Source organism: Mytilus edulis, chromosome 1 (genome assembly GCF_963676685.1).
Source record: "Mytilus edulis chromosome 1, xbMytEdul2.2, whole genome shotgun sequence".
Classification (NCBI taxonomy): Eukaryota; Metazoa; Mollusca; class Bivalvia; order Mytilida; family Mytilidae; genus Mytilus; species Mytilus edulis.
The window spans coordinates 37,565,869-37,585,834 of NC_092344.1; the positions used below are offsets into that span (position 1 = coordinate 37,565,869).

The window sequence follows — 19,966 nt, forward strand, 5'->3', positions numbered from 1 at the left end:
TTATAATCAAAACCATATCAAAGTCAAATCCAATTGATAGAAAAATAAATTAATGTGAGACACCATATATTACTTAGATGTTATTGTACAGTTTCTCATTACAAATAAATACAAGAATTGCATACACAATCACTTCTATATGAATAATTAAGATACACTTTACTGCAAATTTTTAAATGCAATTACATGCTTTCTTTTGAAGAGTTGACACGTAGGGTCTTTTCAACAACAGAAGTGTCAAAGCCAAAATTTTGGAGAAGTAAAGGTCATTAAAATGTGAAATTGTCTTTTGATTAATTCGTGTTGGTATCTTAATAACACTCTCCATTATCTTTTCAGATTTACTGAATGTTACTATTTCCCCAGCTTATGTTGATGTCCTTGAGGGACAATCTCAGTTAATCACATGTAATGTAACTGGAATACCGACAGCTACGTCCATTACATGGTTGTTCACACCAACTGGTTCTAATAAGTCAAATTCCTTAAACATAAGCAATGCAGATGAATATTCCGGTGGCACCATTCGGAATCCTTCCTTAACGGTACTAGATTTTCAATTGTCTGATGGTGGTACATATGAATGTTTTGTTACAAATGCTGTTGGAACAAGCAACAGCTCATCTTCAGTTCTTAGATTCATTCGTGAGTATATATAAGAAATGTCAATGTAAAGTGCTATATCAAATTCATATGACGAGAAAAACGGTATTTTACTTTGAACTCATTTCAGAAATCTCAATCTATTTGGTTTGTTTGTCCCTTTTATCGTTTTACCATTACACATCATGTCAGAAAGAGAAATTATGACTTACATAAAGTGATCATTTTTATCTTTCAATATAAAGATACAAAAATGATGATTCAAGATTCTGGTTTCCAAAGAAATTCCGATAGAAACAACCAAAGAAGTTTCGATAGAAACATTTTTCAATGATTATAACAGGTTGAAAAATCCAGATAAATTTCAGGAGTATTAAGACTTTTGAAGTCGTTTACCAAATTTTATGAGAAAAATAAAACTGCAAATTTTAAACATTTTTTTTTATTGTGCTGAGTCCTGAATTTATTTTAAAGTGAATTCCAGTGAAAGTTTTACATATTCTTTTTATTTTTTAGAGCACCTAACAATATCAGTAAATCCGTCAAATGGCACTGCTATTTACGGAGACATCTCGTACACGATTGAGTGTACTATAACTGGTATTCCCCAGGCTACATCATGGTCTTGGTTAAAGAGACTCACCACAGGCGGCACATTGACAACAATATCTATTGGAAGCAAATATAATATAGTAAATTCTGCTACTCTTCCGCATTTAACTATCAAAAGTATTGTGGAGGATGATGAACAGGACTATTTTTGTCAAGGGACCAATGATGCAGGAACACAAATCAGTACACATGCAAGGCTTATAGTTAATGGAGGTCAGTTCTAAGTTTAATCGGATGAAGTAAATAAAAATTACATTCTAAAGACATTTAAAGCAATTGTACATTAGAATTAGTTTTATGTAATAAATCAAGATAAATTTTACTTCAAGTTTGGATAAGTTTTGTTTGAAACGCAATTGCGCGCATCCCTTTTGAAGTGTTGAATCCTGATGTCTTTTCAACAGCAAAAGCGCGAAATTCGAAATCGTGAAGAAATGCAAGTTATCATTTTATGTAAAATCGTCTTTTAATTAATTGCTTATAATGCCAAATAAACAATATCGAAAATGTTCATTATCATTTCAACTTTTTGAGACAGGTACCGATATTTGCCCATATAGGATATGTTGTTTGTATATGAATAATCGCTTTCAAATGAATCCGTCTGAATTCTGTAGTTTTCATTTGTTTCCATGTACAGTACATGTACATTAATATTTGAATGGGCTATTAAAATTGTCTAGCAGTTTTGCTATCTTCATCCACATCAATTTGAAGTAATGCTCTTCCGGCTCTTGTAGCACACTTGTCTTCCGGCTCTTGTAGCTAACTACACCGAGTTGAGCATTACTTCCATGTGCATTACTGACATTGTTATTCCGGATCTTGTAGCCTAAGCTACAGTGAGTAAACACCTACTCTTATGCTCTAAAAGCTTTCCAATAGCTGCTACACCGAGTTTAAGTATGTCAGTAATTTAGAAAATGCTGTGTCTGCCCCAAACCCAAATCAAGTATAAGTTTTTAGTTATTTTGTATTAAGAAGTTATGTAATATAGTATGATCTTTTTGACTAGAGTAATTTTGAGTGATTTATTGTGTATGTAAATATTTTGATATTATGTGTTTTATTAATAGAAATTATTAACTACTTTAGTTTTGTCTAATTATTACATTAGGGAGCGATATAATTAGAGAATCAGAATAGTAATTCGACATCACTTTTCTTATTACTAAACTAGTGGTAAGATCCGTCGTTAAACTATCCATACATGTAAATGTAGAAATTGGTATATGAGAAGCTGCACTCCCTTGCAAATATGGGGTATATGTCAATGCATAGGATGATACTAAGCAGAGTCTATACAGTACTCAGTAACTGTTAGGCCTTATAGTAGATTATATGGTATCATTTTTGAGCTGTGCACACACTTGGTCATCTTTATAGAGTTTTGTCTTAGGTTGTTTCTTGCTTCTAGGCATATGTATATGCACTTGGTTTATTGTCAAACTCTACAGAGCTCACAATGAGAAGTTACTTGCAGTACACTATGAACACTAAAACATCAGGAACATCTACAACTATACATGTATGCTTATTGAGCTCAGATTACGATACAACACTATTGCTATATTTGTGTTACCATTCAAGGTGGGATAAGAATACAGTTGAAGGATCGAATTTGGTTTTCTATTCTAATTAGTATTTACAAAATAAATGCGAATATCTCTAGTTTTTTCTACCAAATGTCTTCTTCTGATTGTGACTGCGAAGTAATGAAACTGAGATGAGATCATTTTAATTACCGATGGTAATAATGCATTGTGGTTCCAAAAAGATAATCAGATACTTTATTACCTTATTAGGTTGATTGTGGATATGAAACTATACATTTGGTGGCTCTCTAATTTGTAACACGTTTTTTTCAGGAATTTCCATTCTTTCAAAATATAAAGTCAAGTACTACAGCCCTGTAGTACTAAAATTGAAAACCACGAAAATTAAACAAAAGTTGCGTCATGAGGCACAAAGGATTCCATTAAAATTTCAACTTATTTCAATAACAGCTGATATCCATCGTTTAGGTTTTTCATGAACATTTTTTGATGCTGTTTTCATCTGTATCACAGTGTACAAGCGGACAGTGACACAAAACGGAAGTTGCTGATCTGTCCGACGGCGATCGGCTCGTTGTTTTTCAAAAAAATATAGAATATCAACACAAAGTGTCCCATAATGGATTGTTCAGCAGCTCAAGGTAAGTGAATAACTACAATGATGTATTTTTGACCATTTAAAGCTTATTTTATGCTTTTAGCATCAACCGTCTTTTTAAAATAACTCCTGATCATGAAGAGGGGTCAAAATTTTGCGATTTTTCGAGTCATAAATCTTAACAAAACTCCGAAAATTCAAACATTTTCAAGATTTTTAATCGATACATAGTTGAATAATCATATTCCGCATACAGACACAAAAGTTTGGTTCATTTTTTTTTATTATATTGTCACAATTGAATCTTTTCTATTCAAAGTGTACTGTCCGCCTCGTTGCCACCGTATGTTTTCATACTGTCCGATTCGTTGGTCATATTCATGATCGATATCTTAAGCAAAAGTAAGATTGAAACATGCAATTTATCCACATTCATGACCGATTTCCTAGGAAATATCAACATTTATAAAATGTTACTGATTATTACATATAAAAAGCATTGTTAATGCATGCACATGAAAATTTAATATACGTTTCTCTAGTTTGTTTTAGGAAAATGGGGCACGTAGGTGATTTTTATGGTATATTTATTCATACATTCATGTGGAACATTGTTATTTTTATCACTTAAAAACATAAATAGGGGTAATAACTTTTCATGAAAAATACAACCATGCAACAAAAGTTATTTCTAGGCCTTTTATAGCTGACTATGCGGTATGGGCTTTGCTCATTGTTGAAGGCCGTACGGTGACCTATAGTTGTTCATTTCTGTGTCATTTAATTTGTTCTCTTGTTTAGAGTTGTCTCATTGGCAATTACACCAAATCTTCTTTTTTATATTTATAAACGTTTGACACAGAAAATCAAAACAATAGTTTTTTACACCCAGTTTGCGTCTTATTTCACCAATAATCAAACAAATCTCATGGCTTGGAATTCAAGTCAAAAAGAATCAATTGAAAAGTTACGGTGTACTTGAATGGTCCATGAGTTTGTTTTCCTATTGCCTTAGTAGAGGTAAGAATACTTATATACACACATTTAACATGAAGTATGCGGTGAAGCCTTTCTTGTTAAATTTTTTATCATAACTTGCATTTATTCTGTATGAGTTATTATTCAATTCTTATATGTACAAATCATCGATTAAATAAATTAATATGAATACATTCACGTTACTTAATACATGTATTTGTAATCGCTTAGGCAGTTGCGGATCCAGGCGGTCGGGGGTCCGGGGTTGGGAACCCTAGTTACTTTTTTTTTAATCTTTCATCTGGGTATGAATTCTCTCTTAACAATTTCTGGATCCGCTCCTGAATTATATTTTTGTAAGTTTAAAAAACACGAATATCAGTGAAATTAACAAATATGGAAAATATGGGGCAAAAAATACCCGTCCCCATGTACCTACGATTACATCTATGTTATAGTATACATTATGATCGAAATGTTAAAGTCTGATCACGGATGCAAAGTAAGAGCGTATTTTCCTTTTGAAATGTCTGTGAAGAAAAGGACACGATAATTTTAAATTATTACATGGCATTTTCCATATCGACCCTGGTATCAGCCCTAGACTTCCATATCAAGCCAGAGGGCTTTAGCCCGAGGGCTTGATATGGGTCGAAGGCTGAAACCAGGGCCGATATGTAAAATGACATGTCATGATCTATTTATCACATATTTCCAAGTTTACTGGGGCTGATATGGATTTTCAAAAGCTAATATCGATTCTCAAGGGCTGATATCGATTTTCAAAGGCTGATATCGATTTCAAGGGCTGATATCAATTTTCAGGGGCTGATATGGATTTTCGGGGGCTGATATGGATATTGGAAAATAGCCAACTTTAACTTCCTGCTTTATCTGACCATGCAAAAGCATACATATCAGTTCAAAATGTGTGATAAAAATATATATAAATGCTTTGATAATTATGCTGAACGATTGATCAAATATAAATCAATGAAGTTATCAAATATTATTATGTTCTAAACATTACACGCCGTATACCAACATGGCATAAGCTGAACAAAAACGGGCGTGGGCCCCCAGGCCATCCTTATCGGTTTTAATTTCATTTAAAATTTACAGAGATTGCGGGTCAACTTGTTTTGTGTCCGCTCCTCCATTCTTGATGCAAACATTAGTGGGACCCCTTTTATTTTTATAAAATCTGGATCCGCCTCTTATTGGTCATATGCTTTAAGTAAATCTTTTATGACCATATCTAAATCTATATCTTGATTGTAACCTGCGTCATCGAAGTGAAAGAAAGTCTCGTAACCGCTATACTTCGTCATTCACTCCGTCCGTCCGTCCGTCCGTCCGTCAAACCATACGAAATACTTTGGTATATTACCAAAGTTTTCTGATCATCTTTAAACAAGAATTATTTTACATTAAATGTGGACCTTGTGATTAATTTTGTGAGTTGTAGCGTGTAAGTTATTTTCAAATCTGCATGCTAACACAGGGGCCGGTAACATACTGTTTAAAAACAAATTTTACACTGTCGTTAATTTGCCATTCACCTATTTCCTGTTTGAAAATACTTTGAAAATCAACGAAACATTGTATAAGGGAATATTGTTCGCCAGTGTTTAATGGTGTTTTTTTTTAAAGACTATTCTTTTATATTTGCTGTGTTGAACTTGGTTGTAGCATGTAAGCATTTGTATACGCCGTACCGTTATCCGTCTGTCCGTCCGTCCGTCTATCTGTCCGTCCGTCAGTCCATCCGTCCGTCCGTCCGTCCGTCTGTCTGTCTGTATGTCTGTCTGTCTGTCCGTCGTCCACACTTCGAACAATAACTCAAAAACGCTTTCACAAGGTCCGCAAACGATGAATACGAGCAGCAGACATGAGTAAAGGTTCTGGAAAAGTGACCAATGTCCCCCTTTAATTGACACGAGATCCAAGCTGAATATATAATCTATAAATATTTTCCATATATAATCATAGACAGTATCTGTGTTGAATAAAGTTTAAATGTGGATAAATTGCATGTTTCAATCTTACTTTTGCTTAAGATATCGATCATGAATATGACCAACGAATCGGACAGTATGAAAACATACGGTGGCAACGAGGCGGACAGTACACTTTGAATAGAAAAGATTCAATTGTGACAATATAATAAAAAAAAATGAACCAAACTTTTGTGTCTGTATGCGGAATATGATTATTCAACTATGTATCGATTAAAAATCTTGAAAATGTTTGAATTTTCGGAGTTTTGTTAAGATTTATGACTCGAAAAATCGCAAAATTTTGACCCCTCTTCATGATCAGGAGTTATTTTAAAAAGACGGTTGATGCTAAAAGCATAAAATAAGCTTTAAATGGTCAAAAATACATCATTGTAGTTATTCACTTACCTTGAGCTGCTGAACAATCCATTATGGGACACTTTGTGTTGATATTCTATATTTTTTTGAAAAACAACGAGCCGATCGCCGTCGGACAGATCAGCAACTTCCGTTTTGTGTCACTGTCCGCTTGTACACTGATAACACATTTTGATTTGCGTTATATCGTTTATGTCTTACGCATAGTTATATACATGTACTTTAATTCAGTCACGGACCCGCGATATCACGGAAGTGTTCTAGTAATTCTAATAAAATCCCTTTGACATGATATAGTAAACTGTTTACATCCACTTCATTTGCACTTTGGCGAATAGTTATTTCATAGGTATTTAAACCACATCTCCTCATTTTTATATAGTTAGGTAATTTAAAAGTGAGTGTTGTTTGTGTTTTGTGTTAATTATTCAATTATCTCACTTGAATAGACTGGAAAACACGTGTTATATTTTATTTGTAGTACAAATATTTAAAAACTGAAGTTACCACCCATTATCATGTTCATTTGAATTATTTTAAAATATTTGAAAAACAAAACATTTTTTACTCTATTAAACTTATAAATTCAAAAGAGTGATAAACTATTTATATACAAAATACAATTAACATATCAACGAGTTCCTTCCCAAAAGTTAAATTGCAAGACTCAGAAATAAAAAACACCGAAAATTGCATTATATTCTTATTTAGATAAAAGGATTCATTTCAATGTGTAGGGGTGCGCTCTGACCTAATGACGGGAACTGAAGGTTACGGCGTCAATTCTTCCAAAATTCTGGTAGGCAGTGGTGTTCTCGCCAATGGACTGTTATAATTTACAGCGCCGACGGAGGAGAACCTGTTACTGCTTTACAAGGTGTAATTTCTTCTGGCTTCGAAGAAATTATTTAGGAACAGATCTCTTTCTATCTTCATTCATTCTCTTTATTCTTTAAGACTCTCTTTGAATTTTTCAATTTTTTCTCACTGTCTACATGGTCTATGTTTCACACTTATCTCTTGCACACTCTTTCTTACTTTCTCTCTCACACTCTTTTTTACTTTCTCTCAATCTGTAACAGTGTGACTTTGTGTCTGTGAGAGAGAGAGAGGGGGGGGGGAAGAGAAAGGGGAGAGAGGAGAGGGGAGAGAGAGAGAGAAGAGAGGAGAGGAGAGAGAGAGAGTCTAGGGGTGCTATAAACTATTTCGTTTATAAAACTAGGGGTTATTCCCCGACTAAAAATAGCCATGGTGGAAATCCCTTTATATACTTAATTGGTGAAAAAGTATCATGTTTTTTGTATTTGATTGTAAATATTAGTTACAATAATTAACTTTCAATTAAAACAGGTTGAATGATTAAAATCATTAAGAAATTGTATTAAATATACATGTTTTAGGGGAGACACAACTGTAAACATCCTGGGTTTTTTTTTGGCAGTGAAAATGGAAAACTTATTTTCAGCCACTGTAGCTCTTTTCGGAGCAGGAGAGACTGTACCCTGAAACAAGATTTTTTTGAAAGGCCAGGTAAAAACCTTTAAATTGCATGTACAGTTTTGATTATGTGAAATGTGCAGGTATCATGTCTTCATGGGTATGCACATGGCCTGATTTCAGGTTTTTTTTTATGTTCAAATTAGACTTCCCTCCCCCCACCCATGTTCTTAGGATTGATTTTTTTTAAATATATCAAAAGTACACTTTATTTTTATTTTATTATAAACTAGAGAACATTCTGATTCCAGTGATATCTAGTGTATATAAAACTAGAGGCTCTTAAGAGCCTGTGTCGCTCACCTTGGTCTATGTGCATATTAAACAAAGGAAACAGATGGATTCATGACAAAATTGTGTTTTGGTGATGGTGATGTGTTTGTAGATCACACTTTACGGATCATTCTTGCAACTTACAATTTTCTCTATCTGTAATGAACTTGGCCCTTAAGTTACAGAGGAAAACATTTTGTAAAAACTTTTAAAAATTTACCAAATTAATGAAAATTGTTAAAAATTGACTATAAAGGGCAATAACTCCTTAAGGGGTCAACTGACCATTTTGGTCATGCTGACTTATTTGTAGATCTTCATTTGCTGAACATTATTGCTTATTACAGATTATCTCTATCTATAATAGTATTCAAGATAATAACCAAAAACGGCTAAATTTCTTTAAAAAATACCAATTGGAGGGCAGCAACCCAACAACCAGTTGTCCAATTCATCTGAAAATTTCAGGGCAGATAGATATTTACTAGATAAACAAGTTAACTCCTTGTAAGATTTGCTTTAAATGCTTAGGTTTCAGAGTTATAAGCCAAAATCTACATTTTACCCCTATGTTCTATTTTTAGCCATGGCGTCTATCTTGATTGGTTGTCCGGGTCACCGCACACATTTTTTAAACTAGATACCATAATAATGATTGTGGCTAAGTTTGGTTAAATTTGGTCCAGTAGTTTCAGAGAAGATTTTTGTATAAGATTACAAAAATTTACAAAAAATTGGTAAAAAATGACTATTAAGGACAATAACTCCTTTACGGGTCAACTGACCATTTTGATCATGTTGACTTATTTGAAGATCTTACTTTGCTGAACATTAATGCTGTCCAGATATTGATTGGAACACAATGTCAATAAACCCAAACGCACAAGATAAAGAAATACAAAAAGCCCTTATGGAAGTCCTAATGTCTCACTCGATCACTCAGATCCATGAAACACCAACTAGAGGTGAAAATCTACTGGACATAGTGTTAACCACCAACCCATCACTCATCAAAACATCAACAAATGCTCCAGGAATATCTGACCATGACATGATCATAACAGACTGTGATACAAAACCACACTACCAGAGTAAATGGCCACGTAAATGCTACATTTACTCGAAAGCAAAATGGGAAGATCTCCATGAAGAACTGGATACATTTCCAACAAAATCAGGGATATGAACCAAAACAACACCACAGTACAAGAATTATGGGACACATTTAAATACGAACTATACGTTAATTTGGACAAGAACATACCATCAAAACTCATCCGCTCTAAAACAAGCTTACCCTGGATAAATCACAAAATTAGGAAAATGTTCAAAAAGAAAACCAGGCTATACCAACAAGCAAAGAGAACAAAGAACTGGTCAAACTACAGGCACTTTCAAAAAGAATGCAAAAGACAAGTCCGAAAGGCTGAATGGGAATACATCAACAACACCATAATGGAGGGACTAGAAAACAACAATCCAAAACCTTTTTGGAAATACATAAAATCTAGGAAACAAGACAACATTGGAGTATCACCTTTGAAAAGCAATGGGCAACTAGTGAATGGTAGTAAAGGGAAGGCAGAACTACTGATACAACAATTCAAATCAGTGTTCACAAGGGACAACGACAAAACACTGCCGAAAACAACAAAGCACATAAAGAACTCAATCCCATTCCTCGAAATAAAACATGAAGGAGTCGAAAAACTACTCAGGCAACTGAATCCATCAAAAGCTTCAGGACCAGACGGTATACCTAATAGAATCCTCAAAGAGTGCTCAAAACAACTTGCACCAGGACTCTCAATAATACACCAAAAGTCAATAAATACTGGAGAACTGCCAAGAGACTGGTTAAACGCTAACATATCGAGCGTCTTTAAAAAAGGAGACAAACATGCACCAGAAAATTATAGACCGGTATCACCAACATCTGTGCCGTGTATAAATACTTGAACATATCTTCTGTAAGCACATACTAAACCATTTAGACAAACACCGGGTACTAAAATCATTCAACCATGGATTCAGATCCGGATACTCGTATGAAACACAGCTACTAGTCACACTGCACGACTTCATGAAATCACTAGATGCTGGTAACCAAATTGATGTTGCTATCCTGGATTTTTCAAAGCATTTGACACAGTTCCACACAACAAACTCCTGCACAAACTAGATGAATATGGTGTGAGAGGACCACTGAATAAATGGATAGAAATGTTTCTAACTCAGAGAAGGATGAAGGTTGTCATTGTCGGAGAGGAATCTGAAGAAGCTACAGTGGATTCAGGAGTGCCACAAGGAACCGTACTCGGCCCCCTTCTCTTCCTCTGTCATATTAATGATCTCCCGGACTCAGTTAAATCAACTTTTTGCTGATGATTGTCTGCTATACAGAAATATAAAAACACAACGGGACCACACACTGTTACAACAAGATCTGGTTAGCCTATAAAAATGGGTCAAAGACTGGGGTATGCGCTTCAATGCAAAGAAATGTTACATCCTGAGCATTAAGAACAAAAGCCAGAAGTTCTATACCCTTGATGGACACATACTCCAACAGGTCAAACACAATCCATACCTAGGACTACAGATATCGGACGATCTGAAATGGACCACCCACATTTCAAATGTAACTAAGAAAGCAAATTCTACACTAGGCTTTCTTAGACGCAATCTAAGATTCTGCCCAAAAGACTGCAAGAAAACAGCATACATTTCATTGGTGAGATCTACGATGGAATATGGGGCAATTGTATGGGACCCTTATACATCAAACAACATCAACCAATTAGAAAGAATCCAAAGAGCAGCTCGATTCATCATAGGGGATTATAAATCAAGAGAAGAAGGATCGGTCACCAAAATGCCAACAGTACTGGAACTTGAACACCTACAGTCCAGAAGAACAAGCCAAAGACTGGTATTTCTGTACAAAGTGGTTGATGGTTTGGTCCCAGCTATCAAACCTGACGAATTTTTGGTAAAAAACAAAACCAAAAGGACAATCAAACCGACACGCTTTGTAGACTTTGAAAACACAAACATAGTGAGCAACTCAGTAAAAAACAATTCATAGGCAATTGAAACTACAAACTGTAAAACTGAGCAATTTTAAAAGAACTCATTCTTTGTCAAGACTGTGATTCACTGGACCCAACTGGAAGAAGAAATAGTGTGCGCCAAATCAGTTGAGAGCTTGAAAACAGCTCTCCAACGCCGACAATATGCGCTCTCTCTCCCGTCGAGTAAAAGCCAGTATTGGTACCTTCGACGTAACGATACAGATACAGATAATGCTGTTTACAGTTTATCTCTATCTATAATAATTTTCAAGATAACGAAAACGGACAAAATTTCCTTAAAATTACCAATTCAGGGGCAGCAACCACACAACCCATTGTCAGATTCATCTGAAAATTTCAGGGCAGATATATCTTGACTTATTAAACAATTTTACCCCATATCAGATTTGCTCTCAATGCTTTGGTTTCAGAGTTATAAGCCAAAATATACATTTTACTCCTATGTTCTATTTTTAGCCATGGGGGCCATCTTGGTTTGTTTGGAGGGTCACCGGACACAATTTTTAAACTAGATACCCCAATGATGATTGTGGCCAAGTTTCGTTAAATTTGGCCCAGTACTAGTTTCAGAGGAGAACATTTTTGTAAAAGTTAACGGCGACGAACGACGACGACGGACGACGGACGCCAAGTGGTGAGAAAAGCTCACTTGGCCCTTGGGGCCAGGTGAGCTAAAAAAGGATTGCAAATGAAACAACTTTCCGACAAAGTTCAAATGAAATGGATGTAAGCAATTAAAGACAACCTTACAGTCTAAACTATGATAAACATATCAACATGAAAAAAATGAACTTGAACAGGTCAATTGAGAAAACTAACTTCATATATTATAACGAAACAAATTGCGAAAAACAAATTTGGAAACATTAGACAAGTCAAAGTGTCCATAAGTTCAATAGAGAGCAACGAATATGCATATATCTTAGGTTTTGATTAGTTCATAGCCTTACATGTATTGGAGTTTTTTTTCCGCTTCCAATTACTTTACTTCAAGAAAATGCTTCATATTGTTGAGAAGTCGTGACCATGGATAAGAAATAGGAAAAGACCTGTGATTTATCCTAGAAAGGATAGAATATGAAAATATGCCACTTGCATGATGGAGGGTGAAAAACACTTCCTCCTTCAATGTAAATTAACAAAAGGAATTATCTATTTAAATTTTATTTTACCTTCTCGTTATTTTATGTCTCGGACCCAAGAATAAAAAGTGAATGGCAAGCTAAACTCCTGTATAATGTATTAAAAAAACTTTTTAAAACAGTCATTAGAACTGAGAGGAGAAGGGCAGAATTCTTTAAAAAAAAATGAATCCAAATATGTAATAAAAAATACACCTTCATATGCTATTTTTTGCGTAAAATGTCAAAATTTTGTATATTTGCTCAAAATTCGGATTTGTGGCCGTATTTTCCCTTTCGAAAGAAAGACATAACTTTTTTGTTTTAAAAGATAAACACAAATTGTTTTTCGTTAAATAATTTGTAATTTCTGTATTTTATAAGTATCCTCAATTTATACATTTTTTATTCAGAAATAACTCATATTCATCAAATGTTCATGAATGTAGAAAAAAAAATTATTTTTTGCTGTATATTTATCAAATTTAAAAAAAGGCACTATTTACGTTTTCATGAAAATTGGCACAAATAATCTTCTTGCGTAATCAAACCAAATGGCATTTTGAAAAAGAGGGGTCCATGAACTCGTTTTCAAGTTCAATAAGTTTGAATGATAAAAATCAGTCGAAAACTGAATCTTTTCCCGATAAGTCGTAGTTTGACGTTGCGAAAATAACAATTTACGTTATCAACGTCATTACCTCCCCTGTAACTGTATCGTATGCCCTTTTAACACTAGAATGGTGGAATTAAATATCTAACGTTTGTAAACTTAACCATCTCTGTTGATATTCGGTGTGATTAAACAGATATATCATGTTAGGCAGGGTTCAGTGGCGGAGCCAGATTTTTTTATAATGGGGTCGGGGTGTCACTGAATGAATGCCATAAGAGGAGGCTCGCTACAGTTATGCTAGAGTGATTTCCTATGTAATCAACCACATTTTCCCAACAAAAGCACCTCAAAAGCTTACAAAACCTTTAAACAGACTTATTAAGAAGGGATATAGTTACGATACTGTTGTCAGGTCATTAAAGAATGCATATTTTGACTTTAATATTGATTCACTTATAGGGTCTTTGCATCGGAACTAAACACATTTTTTTTTTAAACAGTTATTGGCATGACACGGGTTATGTTCTTCTCATATATTTTATGATAGTATGATACTAAACTCCTAACGGGAGGGATTGTGTCTGATATTCATATGATGAAGACATAATCTTTCAATCAGTTTAATTGAGGTCTGGAGCTGGCATGTCAGTTAACTGCTAGTAGTCTGTTGTCATTTATGTATTATTGTCATTTTATTAATTTTCTTTTGTTACATCTTTTGACATCGGACTCGGACTTCTCTTGAACTGAATTTTAATGTGCGTATTGTTATGCGTTTACTTTTCTATATTGGCTAGAGGTATAGGGGGAGGGTTGAGATCTCATAAACATGTTTAACCCCGCCGCAATTTTGCGCCTGTCCCAAGTCAGGAGCCTCTGGCCTTTGTTAGTCTTGTATGATTTTTAATTTTAGTTTCTTGTGTATAATTCGGAGTTTAGTTTGACGTCCATTATCACTGTACTAGTATACATATTGTTAGGGGCCAGCTGAAGGACACCTACGGGTGCGGGAATTCTCGCTACATTGAAGAACCATTGGTGGCCTTCGACTGTTGTCTGCTCTATGGTCGGGTTGTTGTCGCTTTGACACATTCTCCATTTCCTTTCTCAATTTTATTTGTCTATCCAAAAAAAGAAAATGTCATTTAAATACAAGAAATAAGGCAAGATTGAAAAAGGAAATGTTGAGGTCATTAGCCCGAATTGGTGACCAAGATATCAGTGTCAATGCAGGATGATAGTTTTCAACAATTTAGGAGGGGGGGGGGGTCTTTCAGCGATTTTATCATCTGTTATTAGAAAGCATGATAAACGCAGGGTATCCAACTCATTGTACAACATCTTGGTGCAAATAATAATACGCACCTTCGGGTGTGCGAGTTTCTCGCTGCATTGATCCCTGAACTAGTAACATATATTTGTTTAGGGGCCAGCTGAAGGACTCCTCTGGGTGCGGGAGTTTCTCGCTGCATTGAAGACCCATTGGTGGCCTTCGACTGTTGTCTGCTCTATGGTCGGGTTGTTGTCTCTTTGACACATTCCCCATTTCCATTCTCAATTTTACTTAGAGAATAAAAGAGTGGTGCATGTGTGACAGCGATAATTGTTCATGTATTTCTTATGTTAAATAATAAAAGTAACTTTTCTGTGGACTCTTTAACTTTTATCATTCGGACATTTTTGTCAAGTTCAGCCACTTAATCTAATAGGTTTCGATTCACATGTATGTGCTTGTTACATGAATTAACATTATGTACTTTTAATCCGTTTGTCACTTTCTATATAAAATCTATATCTTATCATTAGCACTTTTTGTCAGTTTCTAGTTAATCACATATGTAATGCTAGGCAATTATAGTTAGTAATCCGGCGAGCTAAGATACATTTTGTGTACGCAACTCATAAGAATGTGTACGAATACTTTACGAATGCGAATACTTTATTTCTCATAAAATTACAATTACATAGTTTTAGAGAACATACATAAATATAACTATAAGGTAAACTTATAACAAGTATGTGTGAACAATACAATGAAATTAACTTGGAGGACTGACTTTCACATTTATGAATTTACATAATTTTTCTAAAACCCGTGATAAACTTTTTATATTGTATTTGAACGTGCATTTCAAAGTATACTTCAAATCGTTATAATTATCTTAACTCTTGATAATTAGAAATTCAATTGATTTTTTATTGACCAAGATTGTTTGATTCTCCTCATACCATAATTTCTGATATTGCAGAGTTGTCAAACATCCCTGATATATAGATATATATACACATAACAATTGAGTTCTACGTTTGAAACAGAAAACATGACTTATTAACACGAATTTTGTATACAGAATCATAAAGTCAATGTACAGTTTCAAAGGCAAACACAAATCTCTTAAATTTTCTATTGACGGTCTATTGTTTACCCTACTTATGATTTTCTAAATCTGATTCAAGTGTATATGATTTAATTTTTTTGAGAAATCAACATTCAAACAGTATCCGTGTTTTGAATTATATAATAAAGGAATGTTCTACATGAGAAAAAGAATTAAAATATTAAAGTTTTTTTTTGCTTGATAATGTTCTGAATAGCTGAGTGTCTGGATAGAGTATACATTTGTATATACTAGTACATAACAGAGAGCAATAGCAGAATGAAGAATGAATGGTTACAAAATTAAATTTGGAATAGAGAGAAAAAAATTATAAAAATTATATAAAAAAAATAAATAATAATAGAATAACATATCAAGAATAGAGAATACTGGAACGCTAACATAATATAAAGAATAGAAAATAAAGGGGAAAAGTTACTAAAAAAAGGGAAAATTACATAGAATAATTAAATAATTCAAAAAGGACTCTCCATCCAAACCTTCATAGTTTGTCCGGAGTTCAAAAAGAAAATAACAATTCGTCATATGGCTTTTCTGAATTAACCTTCAGCAAGAACGCTTAAAACCGAATATTTAACAATGATATCAAGAACCGTTACAGAGCTATATAATAAATACCAAAAAAAATGGAAAAAGTAAAATTTAAATTCATCTAAGGTCAACTTTGCCCGGTAGTTGAAACATATGATATATATACATTTTATAATTTCACGATAAATTTTAACTTGATATTTAATACATAACGGTGTTATTTAATTTTGGCAAATTCCTCTATAAGAATACTTTTTTGCTTTTTTTTAAGGTCATACGAAATCGTCATATAGTAAAATATAAATTTATAATCCATTTTACTGTTAAATAATCCAGTTAAACCTTAATCCAGGAGAATGAATATTTAAAGGTATATAATATACGCGTAACATACTTTTGAATTGGTTACTTAATTTCCCCTGTATAGAAATATGTGTACTTAAAACCATTTAAAACCCGCCAGCGAAATAAATTACATGAAGACAAACAGTCATTGCCAAATTTTAAACGGGTGTTCAATAGGACTATTATCAAAATAGAAATACTCAGAGTCTTTTTATACCGAATTCAATGATTATAAGTTGAAGTTCTTCAATTTTGGTGTATACATTTTTAATGACATCTATGAATGGATAAAGGAGTATTTATTATGTGAACGTGACGTCGAAGATACAGTTTATTATACAGTGATATACATTTATATACCTTCTTATTCGTTTAGGGGAGAATTAGATACAACAGTTGTAATTGTGGAAGAATAGTCAACCAGTTGACGGTGGCCGCTTACCGGAAGAAGAAGAAGAATTTGTTTAGCAATGCACGTGATCAGCCAAACACAAACACATCAGCATAGGGGTTCAATTGCAGTAGGGCGAGATGGGTATCTTTCGCCGGACTACCATCACCATTCGCCACATTCGCCACATTTTTTGCGAAAACATCGCCGGAACGCATCATGTGATTCCAAACGGTCCGAACTTATTCCTGAAAGATGTGAGCCTGATTCTGACCATGAATCCGTTTGTTTGATAGAAAAGCCAGAGTTCCTGGAAACTACCAGTTTAACGGATGGTCATAATTGCAAACAAGAAGAATGCGAAAGGATTATTATCAATGTCAGTGGTCTAAAGTTTGAAACACAACTGCGGACACTCAATAGACTTCCGAACACTCTTCTTGGAGATAAGTTTAAAAGAGAATATTACTGGGATACTAAGCGGAAGGAATTTTTCTTTGATCGACATCGACCAAGTTTCCCCGCTATATTGTATTTTTATCAAAGTGGCGGTAGGCTTTTAAGACCTATTGAAGTTCCAACTGATGTTTTTCTAACCGAGTTGCAGTTTTTCGAGCTTGGGGCCACTGTTATTACTGCTTATAAGGAATCTGAAGGATTTTTAATTGAAGATACTGGACATGAAATAATGCCAAAGAATCCTCTTCAAAGAAAGATCTGGGAACTTTTTGAATACCCAACGAGCTCAATACTTGCTAAAATTTTTGCATTGTTATCCGTCATTTTTATAGTTGTTTCTGTTGTCAATTTTTGTGTGGAAACTTTACCTCAGTATGCAAATATGGGGTGTACAAATGTAACACAGATTCATCCTGGAAATGTAACCTCTCGTAAAGAGGTTCCTGTCTTTGTGCAGCCTCTTTTTATCATAGAAGCAACATGCATGTCGTGGTTCATTATAGAGTTAATATTTAGAGTCATCAGTTGTCCTTCTAAAGTACTTTTTATAAAGAATTTCGTCAACTGGATTGATATAGTTTCAATTATGCCGTTTGTTGTATCGTTAGCCATGCTGTTTATAACTGGAGAATGTGAGGGATCGTCAAAAACTGGTGCTATATCAGTTCTTAGGGTTCTAAGAGTTGCAAGGATACTGAAATTGAGCAAGCATTCTGAAGGACTCCAACTTCTAGGAAAAACTTTAAGAGACAGTGTACAAGAACTAATGATGTTCGTTCTTTTCCTCGGAATAGGAATTGTTATATTTTCAGGTGCTATTTTCTATGCGGAACTATCTCAAGAAAACACGCACTTTACTAGCATTCCGGGATCGTTTTGGTGGGCAGTCGTTACCATGACAACTGTCGGGTACGGAGATATGTATCCGGTTGGCATTTTTGGAAAGATTATCGGCACGTTGGCAGTTTTATGTGGATTGCTGTCAATTGCATTGCCAGTTCCTGTTATTGTTACAAATTTTAGTAACTATTACCGCGCATCAACTGGTAGAGGTGGCTTTTGAAATTTGAATGTCTGTCAATATATACACTTAAAATGGTATAATTTATTTGAATGCTTATTTTGAAATTCATCTATTGTTTATTTTGACGAGTGAAAACTGGACGAAAACATTTATATATAAGAAAGTAAAATCAAAATAAGGAAACTTTAATATGCATGAGAATAAAATCAAAATAGATAATTCACCAGCATCAAACTTATCTTAATTCATGTTTGATCAGGAATTCATTATGCAAGATTAATATTTCAGTATATTAAACTTAGCTGTATTACCATTTTAATTTTTACGGATTATTTTGTTATAATTAGTTTACTTCAACATTATTCTAATCCTGTTATTCGTAGCGAAAGTTTCAAAAACATTACGTCACACGCATGGTTACTATTGTTCGGCATTATTTGCTAAATGATATTTAAGTAGTAATAAAGGTTTTCCTTGTCAAAACTTTGTATAATACCAGTATAATGTCGTCTTATTTTTGTGCTTTAATTATTACATACATACATAATGACTTGTACTGCTAAAGTGCTGACGTAAATGGAAATGTACATTTCATTTCACACGAATTGTAAAAAGAAAAACTCATCAAATTTATATTTGTTTAAGTTATGAATGAGTCTCGTGTATTTTCATTTAAGATTTCAGATAAACACATTATTTAAACACTTCTGGCAATTTTACAATATATTATATTTAGGACAATTGTCATTTTTATCGTCAGATGAAAAACTTTTTATAACTATAGCTGCACATGTTTTATACTTACATTTGGATAAAAGAAAATGTGTGGATTTGAAGTATGTCGAAATGATATATATTACAAATGTCATTGAAAACTACAATGTCGCTCGAATGTGATTTACCAATTAGTATTAAATAAATTTGCAGGTTAAAGTTTTATAATTATTTTCGTCTCTTTGTGCTATTTTAAATTTCCCTTCCGTGTTATTTGCTTTATCAACAAAGGTACGGCAAAATTTGGCTTACAACACAGGTTTATACCTAGTAACCGTGTGGACAGTCAACAGTCGAATTTAAAAAGTTTTCGTAAGATTTTGATAAAAAAAAAAAAACGTAAAAAATTCAAAATGTGTCAAGATAGTCCAATAAGATAATGACAGCATTGACTGAATGTTCACTCAGATGGTTCAAAAAATCTAATGACTGTAGAAAAAGTGAATTATATACCCATCTCACCGAGGAATTTATATAAAGCCAGGGGTGTTCTCCTTTACTCCACAGTGTAAATTATGTCATGCAAGTTCCCGATTATTGCCAAAAGGGGGATTGAAGTAATTACAGGTAACCATCTGAGGTAACCATACATACAGCCTTCAAAAATGAGAAAAGCCATACTGCATAGTCAATTATAAAACGCTCTGACATGAAATGATGTGAAAAACGTCAAATCAGAAAACTAACGGCCTGATTTTTTACAATGAAATTCACGA

The 19,966-nt window shown here is 33.8% G+C and overlaps 3 protein-coding genes across 3 annotated transcripts in view; all 3 read left to right on the forward strand.

The window, feature by feature from the left end:
• The window catches only part of LOC139513401 (uncharacterized), a 34,852-nt gene extending 32,547 nt beyond the window's left edge, over positions 1-2,305 (forward strand). The window contains exons 22-23 of the mRNA XM_071301872.1: positions 340-645; positions 1,120-2,305. Of these exons, the coding sequence (XP_071157973.1) occupies positions 340-645; positions 1,120-1,439 (626 nt within the window). The 3' untranslated portion in view covers positions 1,440-2,305. The remainder of the gene's footprint in view (positions 1-339; positions 646-1,119) is intronic.
• Positions 2,306-10,977: 8,672 nt separating this feature from the next.
• LOC139513508 (uncharacterized) lies at positions 10,978-11,583 on the forward strand. The gene has a single exon (XM_071302134.1). The coding sequence runs from the start codon at positions 10,978-10,980 to the stop codon at positions 11,581-11,583; it is 606 nt and encodes a 201-aa protein (XP_071158235.1).
• Positions 11,584-16,722: 5,139 nt separating this feature from the next.
• On the forward strand, positions 16,723-19,415 carry LOC139512199 (potassium voltage-gated channel subfamily A member 7-like). The gene has a single exon (XM_071299616.1). The coding sequence runs from the start codon at positions 17,073-17,075 to the stop codon at positions 18,513-18,515; it is 1,443 nt and encodes a 480-aa protein (XP_071155717.1). The 5' UTR covers positions 16,723-17,072; the 3' UTR covers positions 18,516-19,415.
• Positions 19,416-19,966: the final 551 nt, after the last annotated feature.

Bases quoted from the DNA above. Each gene is read 5' to 3' on its own strand.
- LOC139513508 (XM_071302134.1), top strand. From the start codon at position 10,978: ATGCGCTTCAATGCAAAGAAATGTTACATCCTGAGCATTAAGAACAAA.
- LOC139512199 (XM_071299616.1), top strand. From the start codon at position 17,073: ATGCACGTGATCAGCCAAACACAAACACATCAGCATAGGGGTTCAATT.